Consider the following 14,032-nt stretch of genomic DNA (forward strand, 5'->3'; position numbering starts at 1 on the left):
GAAGCTCAGAGAGTTTCTGTTCAAACAAACAAAATCTTACATATTGCATCTGAGAGCCAAACAAAACTCAAATCATTGACTAATCAAATTTTTTTCTGTTAATATGATGTTAGTATGGCTTTTCCCCTCCTTACCTCCTTACATTAACAGTTCAAATCCCTAAGCTATTCCAAATTAGAGTCTCCAGGAACTAACTTCTGGGGAATGTGCCATTTGAACAAAATCACAGGTGATTCTTTTGCAACCTTGAATTTGAGAACCACCATTTTATGGTGCTTTCTGTCTCTCAAGTGAGTAAGACCATTGCCTCTGCCCCAGGACCTCTGACGAAGTTCTTTCTACTAACAGCTCGAATAAATGCCGTGTTGAGTATTTTGTAGGACTATGGTTTATTCAACTTGGAGGGGGGCCTTCTTTAACAAAAACAATCAAATTTATGAATACGAAATTAGGTATAAAAGTGAATATTCATTCACAATGGGAAAAGAGATCAAAATAAAATACTAGAGCATGGAGTTTCTTCTGAGATCTCTCAAGGTTCTTTACCAGAGTGCTTATGCAGAAATGCTTCCCAGTTACAACTGGCTTTTCTCCCCCAACACAAATGCTCTATACTTCCCAGAAACTCTCAACATTCACTGGAGTCCAGGTGAGGGAGAGACTCTGCAACCGAAGCTCACTAGCTTCATCCTAAATATACCTGAAAATACAATATAAGCCATTCATTTACAGGTCAGTAACATCCAGGACTAATTGTGTTGACTGATCATCCTGAATCATATTCTTCCTGACTTCGACTTGTCTCTTTTTCTCTCTGCCTAGGACTTTACGATGACTTTTTATCTCAGGCATTATTGGAAAGATGAAAGACTCTCTTTTCCTAGCACAACAAACAAAAGCATGACCTTTGATCATAGATTGATCAAAAAGATTTGGGTGCCCGATGTCTTTTTTGTCCATTCTAAAAGATCCTTCATCCATGATACGACTGTGGAGAACATCATGCTGCGTGTCCGCCCTGATGGAAATGTCCTCTTCAGTCTCAGGTGAGGGCTGTCTGCCACTGCTGGCTCCCTGTATCATGGCCGTCTGTGCCAAGTTGGTCTCACTTTGGACGAAGCTCACGATAGTGCTGTGTGTTTAGTGATGCTGGAGATTGGAGCACAAGCAAAAGATGAGATTTTTTTCCCGGTTCTAACTTCCAGATTTTAAAGAATGGTTTCCTAACTATACTTACTCGGGCCTGTATTGGAGAATGGTAGGAAATAAGATTGAATAAATAGAGTGGAGCTGAACTGTGGAAATCCTTGAGTCCAGCACACAATTTTCTAGGTATGCAAAACTGCTCTTCCTACTCACCAGCTCCACCCCACCACTGCAGCCCACCAAGCAGTCTTGGAATCTTGGATGAGCTAAGTAACTTTCTTAACTATTGCCTTCATTTTTCATGGGAAAGTATAGTTATCATACAAGTTCCTGCTAATTTCCTCACTTCCTTTTTCATGTATTTTTTTAAATTTGAAACATTAGTTCTGACACTATGCTGTAAGAGCCTTCTGTTTTTAATATACCATATGTCATTTAAGCCTAATGAGTTCTGTGCATACCAAGTAGCTTATCATAGGTAATTCTAAAAATGTTTAGTAAATCTAAGCAATTTATTTATTTTTTTTCATGCCTTAGAAATCCCAGAAAGATACTGAAATAGCTGGGGGGAAAATGGCTTCCCCAAAGATACCCATGTCCTAATCCCTAAAACCTGTCAAATTTTCCCTATGAGACAGAAAAAGGATCTTTGCAGATGTGATTAAGTTAAGAATCTTGAGATAGGGAAATTATCCTGGGTTATCTAGTTCAGACTTAAATGCAATCATAAATATCCTTGAAAGAAGGAGGAAAAGGAAGATTTGATACACACAGAAGAGTAGAAGGTAGCGTGACCATTAAGACGAAGATTGGAGTGATGCTGCCACCAGCCCAGGAATGTTGGCAGCCGCCAGAAGCCATTTAGAGGCAAGGAATGAATTTTCCCCCTAGAACCTCTGGAGGAAGCAGGGCCTTTCTGACACCTTGATTTCAGTCTAGTGACACTAATTTCAGGCCTCCAGAACTGTGAGAGAATAAGTTTCTGTTGTTTTAAGCTATGAAGTTTGTGGTAATTTGTTACATTGGCCATAAGAAACCAATACAAATTCTTTTTATTCCTTAAAAACATCTTGCTCACTAGTACAAAGGTGCTATGGCCAGACATTTCATAAAGCCTATCAATGTTTTTTAAAATGTAACTAAAGGGAAGTACTACTTTCAAAAGGACTTTTAAATCAAGAGTATCGTAGCATTCTAGAGTACTGGAATTAGGCTTCACTGGGAATCAGAAGGAGAACAGCAGCACCTGCCCAAGGAGTCAACTGTTTTAAATTACTTATTTGGATGGAAGGATGTCCATTAAAGAAATACTCAGTCGATTGTCCATAGCCTGCGCATTCCAAGGAAAGACTGGGCTCCTGCCCAGCTCCTGAGAGGTAACCTCCAAGCCCTTGGAATATCCTGTCAGATGAGAGTGTCTTTGTTTACCCAGAGGCCTTGGCCTATAACAGATTGTCCGTATGATTATGACGGAGGTCTTGGGCCACATTAGAGATAGGGAGGTGATATCATGTGATGATAACTCTGGAGGAACTGGAGACTAGAGTCAGACATACCTATGTGTCCAACCCTCAATTATTTCTTTAGACCCAAGGCTCAGTGGCTTCTCTGGTTGGCAGTACTCCATGGCTGTTGTTACACATCATTGCTAGGAGAATTAAGCACTGACCCCATAACTCCATTAGCACAGGACAAATAGAAACTTGTTCCTGGTCCATCCTGGATGCTGCCCTATGCACTTTTTCCTTTCATTGTAACAAACTGTTAACTGTTAATGTAACAGCTTTGAAGAGTTCTATCAGTCCTTTTAGCTCATCATTGAACTTGAGAGTGGTCTTGTGGAATCCCTGAACACAGAAGGACTCAAAATTGTTGTCTGTATAACTATTCCAACTGACAGCAGAGCCAGTCTAAGCCCAGAGCCATGTCACCTGGTTCTAGGCTTGGTCCTAGTACTATCTACTGACAAAAATTCTTTTCTTGACCAAACTCTACTGATGCTTCTCTGAACTCTCTCTTCACCTAGACCCTGACTTTTGAGCTTCCGTGTTTGTCTTTGATAAGTCAATTTAGCCAGAATCCCCATCCTCAATATCTGATCAGGTTCCTCATCCTTCACCGTTCCCCAGGTAACATCTGATCACCCTGGCCTGTCTTCAGCAAGAAACCTATTTGGTCCATTTAGCCAGAATCCCCCTGCCTCCTTACCCCTGATGTTTCCTCTGAGTAATTTTCCATCCATTGACCCGCATCATGCTTCTTGGTTATGAAGTTCCACTTTTCCTTGTTATATTTGGAGTTGAGCCCAATCTCTCTCCCGTATTAAAAAAACCCCATTACAGTAGTCCCTCTCAATAAAGTCTTCCTTACTTTCTTTAACAAATGTCACAAATAATACATTCTTTAACACCACCCACCTAACCTCCTTGGCGGTTCATTTATTCATGTATACCATGCAGGAGGCAGACTCAAAGACTTTAGAGGTCCCTTCTCGCTTTAAAGTACTAGGAATATGCCAAAATTAATATGTTTTGTGACACAAATTCATCCAGGCACCTCCCTGGCATAGCATTTTGCTGAGTGACTGTTGACAGTAGAATTCAACCCGTGGAAGATAAAATAGTTCTACTTCTCTGATTAACTTGGCGGCACCATGGGTAGGAGCAGCTGTTGCCTTTGTTTTTTTGCAGACTTGCTCAGGGGCCTTTTATGAACCTCTGATCTGCTATTGTGAGTACCACAGTTTCTACTTTGTGGCAGGATCATAGTACAGCAGCCTCTGCCTGAAGCCAGGAAAATCTAGGAGGATATAAAATTTGAAAAAGCAATCCTCATCAGTATGCAAGCCTTTCAACTTAATAGCACCTGAATTATGCATTGTGCACATAAATCTATAACTAAAAATGCTCTGGGCTTTATCCTCATGCCTGGAAAGAGGATTTCCTCAGGTAAATTTGCTTTGTGAGAGAAACCTTTACCCATAGTTTTTTATTACCACCATATCAGTTCTTTATTACTAGAAACTATTTAAATTTGGATCTTCCAAAAGCAGGAAATATTTAAATCTATTTAAAAGTATTCTCACTTTGAAGTGTGTTTTTCTGAAGATCTCAGAGCCATAAAATATAGAGGCAATTGACCAGGAAATGGTGAGCTCAGAAGCAATTATTAGAGCAGGAAATCACTGATTATCTCTGTGTCTTAAGCAAATCATCCACCTTCCTGGGGGGTGCTTCCTTATCCATTATTTGGAAAGAAGATGGTAATGCCTGATTTGCATTATTCTTGAAAGGCACACAAAGCAAGCAAACAGTAAGAGGGCTGCATTATTGCATGCTTATTTGGCCATGTGGTTGAATGATATGCAGTTTTCTTTTTCTCGTTCTTTTTATAGGATAACTGTTTCAGCCATGTGCTTTATGGATTTCAGCAGGTTTCCTCTTGACACTCAAAATTGTTCTCTTGAACTGGAAAGCTGTAAGTCTTACTTCCTGACAGAGGGTATACACATGATCTGAATATAACATCACAAACTTGCATATAAATAAATGTGTTTTAACAAGGATTTAAAACTTTCGATATAAGCTAAATATGTTTATCCAACATATGTAGTTGCCTTTTTTTTTTTTTTTTTAATTAAAGATGATAGCAAGTTGTCTCTCGTGAGAAGATTCGGTAGGGGGGGGATACTTTGATAATTACATATTTGTAATTTCTACAATGGTTATAAAGGAATAGCTCCCTATACAGGTGTATTCTTGCTAATATTAAGGTAGACTGACACTGACTTTCCAAGTCTGGAAAGATCTAGAATTCATGTTGCCATATGAGTCACAATCTTCCATTAAGTATACTTGGTTTCCCCCAGAAAAACTCAGCTCTAGACATAGACCCCCCTAATCAAAGTCCTGTCAAAGGGCATCTGAGCCAGTGCTTTGTCAGTCACTTTGACCCTTCAGCTATTTTTGATATGACATCTTAAAAGCTGAATGCAGTTTTTCATAATGAGGCTTAATGCTGGGAACCTCAACGGATGTCTTCTACACAGATTCTGCTCCCCAAATCCATTAGAAACTTTCTATAACACTTTTGATTTTAGAAGAAAATTCTTTATGATCTCAACTCATTTTAGAATTTCATCCACAAGATCTACAAAACTAAAAGGGCCTGCAGACCTGGGGTCAGGCCTGTGACTGTAACACAGTGCTGTGATATCACTCAGTGCACACAAATATGGGAGCAGCTGTTTGGAGTGTTTTTACTCATCATGCAGGTACAAGAACAGCCTCTACACTATGCCAGTCATAGGGTCTAATTTTTAGAGATTTTTTTCTTCTGATAGGTATGGGAATTGGCAAATATTTTTTGGCACCTAATGTATACAAGTCATTGGAGCAACACTAGGACAGAGAGCTGCATGTAATATGGTTATAGACCTCATGGAGCTTATAGAAGCTTATTCTAAGAATATTATTTTCTTGTTTTAGATGCCTACAATGAAGAGGATCTCATGCTATACTGGAAACATGGAAACAAGTCCTTAAATACTGATGAGCATATTTCCCTTTCTCAGTTCTTCATTGAGGAGTTCAGTGCATCCAGCGGATTTGCCTTCTATAGCAGCACAGGTAAAATGTTTTACGTGGACAGTTCATAAGCACCTATTGTGCATCTATTATTTGCAGAGCAACATGTGAAGAGACCTGAATCCAAACGAGGGTCTCCTTTAGCCAGTAATATCATCTTTCTTTTATAGGCAGCCACCTCCACCTTCCCAGGACATCATTTCTTTCCTCGTGCAGCCGCTAACTGGGTGCCTTCCTTCCACACTTGGCCCCTGCAGACTGTTCTCAATACAGTAGACAGAGTGATCTCTTGAAAAACATAGAAATCACGATTCTTTTCTGCTCAGGAACCTCCAGTGCTTTTTCATCACACACAACAAAATTCGGACTTTTCCACGTGACCAACAAGGTCCTCCACGATCTGTCTCTGACCTTACCCACTACCCCAATCCACTACCACATTCTACTCTCTTTGCTTGTCCTCAAATACACCCTTCTAATGCCATCTGCAGGGCTTCTGCTCTGGCCTTTTCCTCCCACTGCCTAGAGTGTTTTTTTTTTCCCCAATCTTCTCACAACCAGTTCCCTCATTTCATTCAGGGCTTCGTTCAAATATCATCTCCTCAAGAAGTGTTTTTCTAACCATTCTATCTAAAATAGGCCTCTTTCCTCACCGTTCCTTTTCTGTATTTGTCTTCATAGCTCTTACCACTACCTGAAATACATGTTTGTCTAACTGCTTTATTATCTGAGTGCCCAACTAGAAAGAAGGTAGGGAATCTATCTGCCTGGTTCACCATTTCTTCCCTAGTCCCTGGAATGTGTCTGATATCAGACAAATCAATTGAGTACATTGCCCCAAATAGAAAATGTATTTGAAATTGGGCCTATATTGTATACTCTTTACTATGACAGACATATTTTTGGTTTGGCAGCATTTATCTAAGACACTTTTTAAAATCGTATTTGATCCCTGTTAGCTAAAGTTAGAAGTAACTACTTCTCCCTTGGTTATTAGCATTCTGAGCGACTTCAGGCAGAACCCATATAAGATACCATTTTAAATTCCTGAAGTCATGCTCAGGCCAGCAAGTGTGCCAGCAGCTACCCCTGTGGGTCAGAAATGCCCTGGCTGGAATCCTTGTACCCACTCCGCTTTGATAGTGGTGAGTTTTCTCCCCAAAGCTGCTCTACACTGCCCTTAGCCTTTGGAGAAGAGTTATCAAGTTGTTATCTACAAGGCTGCATCATTAAGAGAGAAGTCAAAACACAGAGAAGCTAAAGGATTTTAGCACCAACAGCTATTTAGTTATTTAGATCCTGAATAAATGCTCTATTTCACACCATTATTTGTCTGCATTGCTTGCGATTCAACAGATGATACTGTTAATTGTAATGAAGCTTATTTGCTTTTCTGATTTTATAAGTAACAGAGTAATTTGTTTTGATCATTGGTACATCCCTGGCACATAGTAGATACTCAATAGCTATTGTTGAATGAATGAATAAATGGGAGATAATTTGAAAAGAATGTTTAGAAGTTTAAAGAAAAAGCTTTTGTATTTCCACCTCGTAGAGGTAACTGTGCTATTATTTTGATATATATTCTACTCCTCCTCCTCCTTTTCTTTCTCTATATAAGTAAATATGAATTTTTTTTGGAACTTCAGCTTCCATTTAATAGCTGAACCACCAAGTCTGCACTTTTTTCCCTTAGCACTGCTTTCACCACTACCTGGCAATATCAACAAACAGGAAAGGGCTTCTGCCCATTCTTCCCTTTCATTGTCCCTCAAAATCATGCACCGTAGATTTGCAAAGGAAAAAGAAATAACTCTTGCCCGTAAAGGATACATTGAAAAGTATTCTTTATTGCAGCATAACATAGGGATTAAATGCACAAGTTCTGGAGAGAGACTACATGAGTTCAAATCCTGGCTTTATCACTGTGTGCCATATGATAAGTACTCAATAAATATTAGCTAGTAGCTATCATCATCACCATTTTAATCAATATCACCACCTAGATTCTTTCAGCACAGAAGGAGGCCTTACTATTAACAGGCCACTGAAAGTGACAGTCTTCAGGTGAAAACACTTTCTTCAGCCTTGTCTTGGAACTGACTCCCCACCTACAGCCCCTCTGCTCAATTTTCCTGGATGCCAACTCTCCAGCCCTTTTCTCTCTTTCATAAACTCCCTTTCTTTCTACCATGTGGCAACTTGATGGAAGCAGATGGACTCTACCACCTAAAATTTGGTTTAGATGTGAAAGCTGATAATGCCACACACATATCAAAAGAGTATGAAGAGACTTATTACTCACAGAACGAGGTTTTCTAGAGGGAGCAGGGAAGGATGCCAGGCAGGTCTGAAAATGGCCTGAGAAAAGAGGGAAGAATGACTGGTTTGAGATTTTGTGGTAGTTAAGAGGGTGGAGCTGGGGCAAGGCTTCGTGGCTGAACCTTGGGTGCCAAAAGAGGGAGCACTCAGCTTTCTCATTAGTTTGCCCTGGTGTGGGACAGAACAGAAAGTGGGGCTAGAGAGATATTGGTGGTTAAGTATCACAATTGGAGTCAGACTATTACACTACCCAAAATGAGGACTCCACATCTTTCCAGGTACCACCACCATTCCTTGCCGGTAAAGGGAGCTCTTCCCGGTTTACACAGCTTCTACCACAACACCACTGCTGGTATTCCTTCCCCTGAGGAGCCACAAGACAGAGCACTGTTTCTCCTGCTTGGTTGCCCATGTCCCATCACCAAAAAAAAAAAAAAAAAATTCAGAAATTTATGTGTTAAAAAAAAAAACCTTGTTACCTACATTTATTTCAAGACTTAAAACCATATACATTAATGGTGTTTTTCTTTGAAGTACTTTCACAGCTTTTCCTTATCTCTTTTAATCTGCAATAATTACATGAAGCTATTATATTGGAGATGCTGTTATTCTACTCTACAGCCAAAATTAAAACTTAATTGTATGTAATACCAAAGTGGGCTTGTGACATGGATAATACAAGACAATGAGTAGCTTAAAAGTAATATGTGTTTTGTTTAGAATGTACTATGTATCTTTTATTACCCTTGGTAATGAAATTGTTTGATATTATTAAAATGTATATCAGTTGATAGTGAGAGAGAACCTCCGAACAGGTAGGGAAGGGAAAAGTAATCAGAACTTAATTGAGATTAGAATGCTAGGAGTAGTCTGCCAATTCAGTGTAGGTTGGCTAGGTGTATGTCTTAGGCTGAATGCCTAAATATTGACCTGATTTATCTAATAAGTTTGCCACCTTGGGTTTCCCAAGAAATTACTACTGAGACTAGTAGAAGGGTTCTCTAACTTTGTAATACCTATGATTTTGTTTTATAATTTTTAACCTGTAGTCCCTGTGTTTTGAATAATTTTGCATCAAAGTACACTGCATGTATCATAGAAAAATTAATCTTACCACTTATTCATAAAGGGTATATTTTAATTTTTATTCATTTCATTATTCATTGCCTTATTTTAGATTGGCATCACAGTTATTATGAAATAAAGCAAGATAATATGAATTAGAAATGTGCGAGAAAAACTGAAAAACAAGGGTAAGGTATTACAGAGAATCTAGTATGTGGCTTTTAGAGAATGGCACTCAGAGAAGTCCTACAGATGGTCCAAAATTTTGGCTTTAAGCTTCTTTGCAGCCAATGTGAAAAGGGAAACCTGAACAAAATATATGTGTGGATGTGGCCGCAATTGGTGCTTTTGATCAGCATGAATTAATCAATATTACCAACATGAGTTTCTATAATTCTAACAAGAAGCAAAGAAACATCATTGCTTGGTTGCCTTTTTGCAGATTTATCATAGATAAATTAACGGTGCCAATGAGACTTCGAAATAAAAATAGTTTATGCATACTTCTGCTTACCCCCTCTTTGAATTCCTAGCTGTCTGGATACCAATTTGGAATCTATCGACCTAGTAGCTACCGTGAATCTTTTCAGATAAAATGTTTCATTTCATTTGTCAGAGCTGATAAATGGTTCATTGGCTATTCAGTGCACTCATTGGTCATCTAGTGAAGACTCGCCCACTTGCAGAAACACTGCAGACACAATTTATTTTGGAGAAAGGTCTTTAAAGACCATCCCACGAAACAGAATTACTATTCATCCCTGAACAGCAGGTATGAGATTTAAGGGGGATTTTGAGTCACATAATTAAACAGACTGTAGTTCAGTTCATTCAACTACAATGATGGAGTGCCAGGCCCAGGTTCTGGGCTGGTGCTGGATCAGCTCAGTGTTTCCTGAGATCTTGATGTCTAAAGAAGCAGGTCATTTCACTAAGTGTGGTGTTTCCATGAGGAGGCCTGTCCTAATAATAACTGCCTTTTTCTCATAGGTTGGTATAACAGGCTTTTCATCAACTTTGTGCTAAGGAGGCATGTTTTCTTCTTCGTGCTGCAAACCTATTTCCCGGCTATGTTGATGGTGATACTGTCGTGGGTTTCATTTTGGATCGACCGAAGAGCTGTTCCTGCAAGAGTTTCCCTGGGTAAGTCTTTTAATGTGAAATGTTAATATGGGAGCAAGGTTAAGGAAGGTAAACAAAAAGGGGTGGTGAGTGAAGAAAAGAGTGTCATGGTTTAGCAGCAGGGGTAGTTTGGGAAGTGAACAGCAGGTTACAGTGTTTGTCTTCACAGCTCAAGGGCAAATTATAATTGGACTCTTTCCTTGGGAACCCAGGCAGGAGGTAGGAAGGCTGTGCCAACTGACCAAGAGCTGGATGATAGTAAAGAGAGAAGTGAAATTATGAAGCATCAACAGCCTCACTTTAAAGACCTATCTCTTCTCCCTTTCCGGGAAAACCTCCTTACCTTGCCCCACTCCATTTCACTTTGCATGACGAACACATTGTAGAAGAAAGAAACTCCAAACTAATTCACACTATACTTTTGATATCTTAATAAATTTCTTCTTGGGGGAGGCGGAAGCTTGAATTTGGAAATACAAGTACTAGTTAGGTATTAGGGCTTAACCTAAATACTGAAATCAGAATCAACCACAGTAGAATTTTAGATAATTGTGGCATTTTAGTTGGCAAGAGATTTCAGGTGGAGAGACATCAGGCTCATTAAGTCACCACACCGATGTTATTACCTACTCCATCTGACATATTATATGTCACTGTCACACATACTGCTTTATGGGAATGATTTCAGACCCACTTAGCTGTTATATTGCATCCTTACAAAGTGGGAAGTACCAAGTTAAGCACTTAGATAAGAGATTACTTAATAAAAACCCAAAAGTCAATCCCACTCGCCTTCTTGGCTGGTTCAGGCCAGAACTCCCTCATTTTGACTGATTTTATTCTTTCACCTTTAATGCTCTATCTAGAGAGAAGATTGTTATTAGTGGCTCCCAATCATAGTAATTACCACACAATTCATTCCAGAAACAGTGATTTCTAAGTTAATGTTCACAAATTATATGCATACTTCAAAAAATCATTTGAAAGACATAGATTGTCATTAATATTAATAATTTGTTCACTACTTTCCCCTATTAAAAGCTTCAATCTACAAGCATTTAAGGCTTGAATATCTTCAAGGGAAAAAAAATACCATCTGAATGAATAATTAAATTATTGTGGCTATTACTTCACATCGGAGCAGCAGTGCCCTGACCTCAGTATGGTAGTGGGGCAGCATACACCCGAAACAGAAGACACATTTCCAGCTCTTGAGGCAGGATCAGAAAGGCATTCCATCTCTCACAGTTTAGGAATGTGTCTTTCAATCAGATTCCTGAAGCCGACTGCTCAGCTCTTACACTTTGAAAATGACAGCAATAAAAGCTGGTTCCAGGACAAGTTGGGGTGAATGGAGAACACTGAAATGCATTTAAGCTGCTCCTGAAATTTTGTGCTTCCTGCATCTACATCTGATCCCTCAGGGTTAAGAAATTGCTATGCAGATTTATATAAATAATATACAAGTCAGAAGTGGTCTCCCCCCCCACCTTTTTTTTTAAATAAAGAGAATTGCAGTATTCCTGTACAGCTATCCTCTTATGGCTTTTGCTTCCTACAGCCCTCAAGCTTTTTCTAAAATATTTTGCCCTCTGCTTTACTCACTCCTCCCAAATGCTGTGATATCCAATTCTGTGGCAGGTCACTCTGACTACATCTGTCTATCCCTCTTGCCTTTTCTCAGTTGTTGCCCTCCTTCACTTTCTCTGAAGCATTTGACACTATTAAGCATCCTCTCAAATTCAGAACAAAGTGTAGTGGTCAAGACCCCAGCTTCATCTTCCTCGTCTGCAAAATGAAGTTAGTAAAACAACCTCCTAAGGGCCACTGTGGAAATTAAATGGGGGCATTCATGCCAACTGGCCCAGCGTTTGATAAAACCAAACAAACAATAAATATGTTTTATTTTTTCTGCACTATTATGGTTTTTCTCCTTTTTTAGATTGTCTTTTCATTTCTTTTTCCCAATTTTTACTTCTTTCTTCCATTCTTTAAGTATAGCCAATTCTCTTCCAAAGTTTTCTTTATTTTTGATTCTCTCATCAAATGGAAGAACTCTCTTCTAACTACTGTCTTTATGAAAGTAAATCCCAAATCTATGTCCTCATCTCAAATTTTTCTCTCAAGTTCCAGAGAAGTATTTCCAGCTGCCCTCTGAACTTCACCTTCAAGTCTACAGGCACTCAGCACATTCAAAACAGAACAAACTATTCTTCCCAGAATGCTTAAATCCCTCTTATTCTCTTGACTTTCCTCATTCTGTTAATTCATTCATTGAGTCTTTCATATCTATGCCTCAATTTCCTTCTTAGTCTTTGGTAGTGATTCACAAACTCTGATCTTAGGACCCATTTACACTTTAAAAATTAAGGACCCCAGAGATCTTTAGTTTTTGTGGGTTATATTTATCATTATTAGCCATGTTGGCTAGTAAAACAGAATTTTTGAAAATATGTATTGATCCTTTTAAAAATAGTGATACTAAATTCATTGCAAGTTAGTATAACATATATGAAAAATAAGTGTTTTTTCCTAAAATGAAAAATATTAGTGAGAAGAGTAGCATTGTTTTACATTTTTGTAAACTTTTAATGTCTGACTTTATGGAGGGCAACTGGCTTCTCATCCCTGCTTCTTCAATCTGTTGTAATAGGTTTTATTTGAAATATAGAAAGAAATCTGGCCTCACTCGGTTGGAGAAAAGAATCATATTTTCTTAGTGTTTTCAAGTAATTGTACATTGTCTTCCCTGACATTGCACCGAAACTCAGCAAGTGATAATTTCTTAAAGGTTAGTTGCAATGTGGAGTCTGAAACCATATCAGTAAAGTTTTGCTGATCTATTAGATTAAAATCCATTGATCTCTTTTGTATCATGACTAAGTCTGTTTATATATGCATTGGTCACTTGGAAAACATTGGTGTACTGAGTTATACAGATCTTCCCAATGTTCACATAATTCATCATACAATATAAAAAAAACTTCATTTGTTAATATCACCACTAATCTCATCAAAAAGTTTTTCAGTAGTGGGAAGCTTTCAAGCTCACAGTGATAGATACAATTTTAACATCTTTCTAGTTTGGGTTTAAAAGCTCAAATTTTATCATTTGGCAATAAATACTATGAGTTATTTTACCTCAAGTGATAGGTTTACTTTATTCAATTTTGAGAAAATGTCTGTCAGTTACCCAAATCTGAACAACCATACTTTATCTGTCAGTTGTTCTTTTGCGGAAAAGTGATGTTCCATTTGAAAAAAGTGTCCAGTGTTCAGCTCACAACTTGATTGCCTGATTGCTTTTTCTTAAGACAGCCACCCTACTTTGTATGCAGAAGGCTTTTATGTATATTTCTCATTTCATCAACCAGAATGTTAAAAAGACATGTCCTCAAGGGCTCTAATTTAGTTAAATTAACAGTTTTTACTGATTTTATTTTCATTGTGATGCTGGGAGTTGGAGAATACAGTGACTGCTAGATCAGTTATGTGCTGCTGCCTTCATTCATGCTAAAGCAACAACAGTTTTTCCAACCATTACCTTACACCATCAGTGCAAATATCAACACAGTAAAAAAAAGAAAAAAAAAGGTAAATAATGTCTTAGTATGGTTATGAAACTTATTTTCACTATCAAGATCCTCTGAAAATGTCTTGGAGACCCCAAAGGATCCACTGATAGCACTTTGAAATTTATGGCTACAAGGTATCTAACTCTTTAAAGTCAGTCTTCTCTATAAAATGTCCTCAAATGTGCTTATTCTTTCTTTTCCATTGCTCTTGTCTTG

At 38.4% G+C, this 14,032-nt stretch overlaps 1 protein-coding gene across 1 annotated transcript in view; it reads left to right on the forward strand.

Moving 5' to 3' along the window:
• Positions 1-14,032, forward strand: part of GABRR3 (gamma-aminobutyric acid type A receptor rho3 subunit) — a 47,414-nt gene that overhangs the window by 21,281 nt on the left and 12,101 nt on the right. The window contains exons 5-7 of the mRNA XM_011356390.2: positions 4,541-4,623; positions 5,634-5,774; positions 10,110-10,262. Coding sequence (XP_011354692.1) covers positions 4,541-4,623; positions 5,634-5,774; positions 10,110-10,262 — 377 coding nt within the window. The remainder of the gene's footprint in view (positions 1-4,540; positions 4,624-5,633; positions 5,775-10,109; positions 10,263-14,032) is intronic.

The sequence above is a fragment of the Pteropus vampyrus genome, unplaced genomic scaffold (assembly GCF_000151845.1).
Source record: "Pteropus vampyrus isolate Shadow unplaced genomic scaffold, Pvam_2.0 Scaffold26, whole genome shotgun sequence".
In the NCBI taxonomy this organism is placed as follows: Eukaryota; Metazoa; Chordata; class Mammalia; order Chiroptera; family Pteropodidae; genus Pteropus; species Pteropus vampyrus.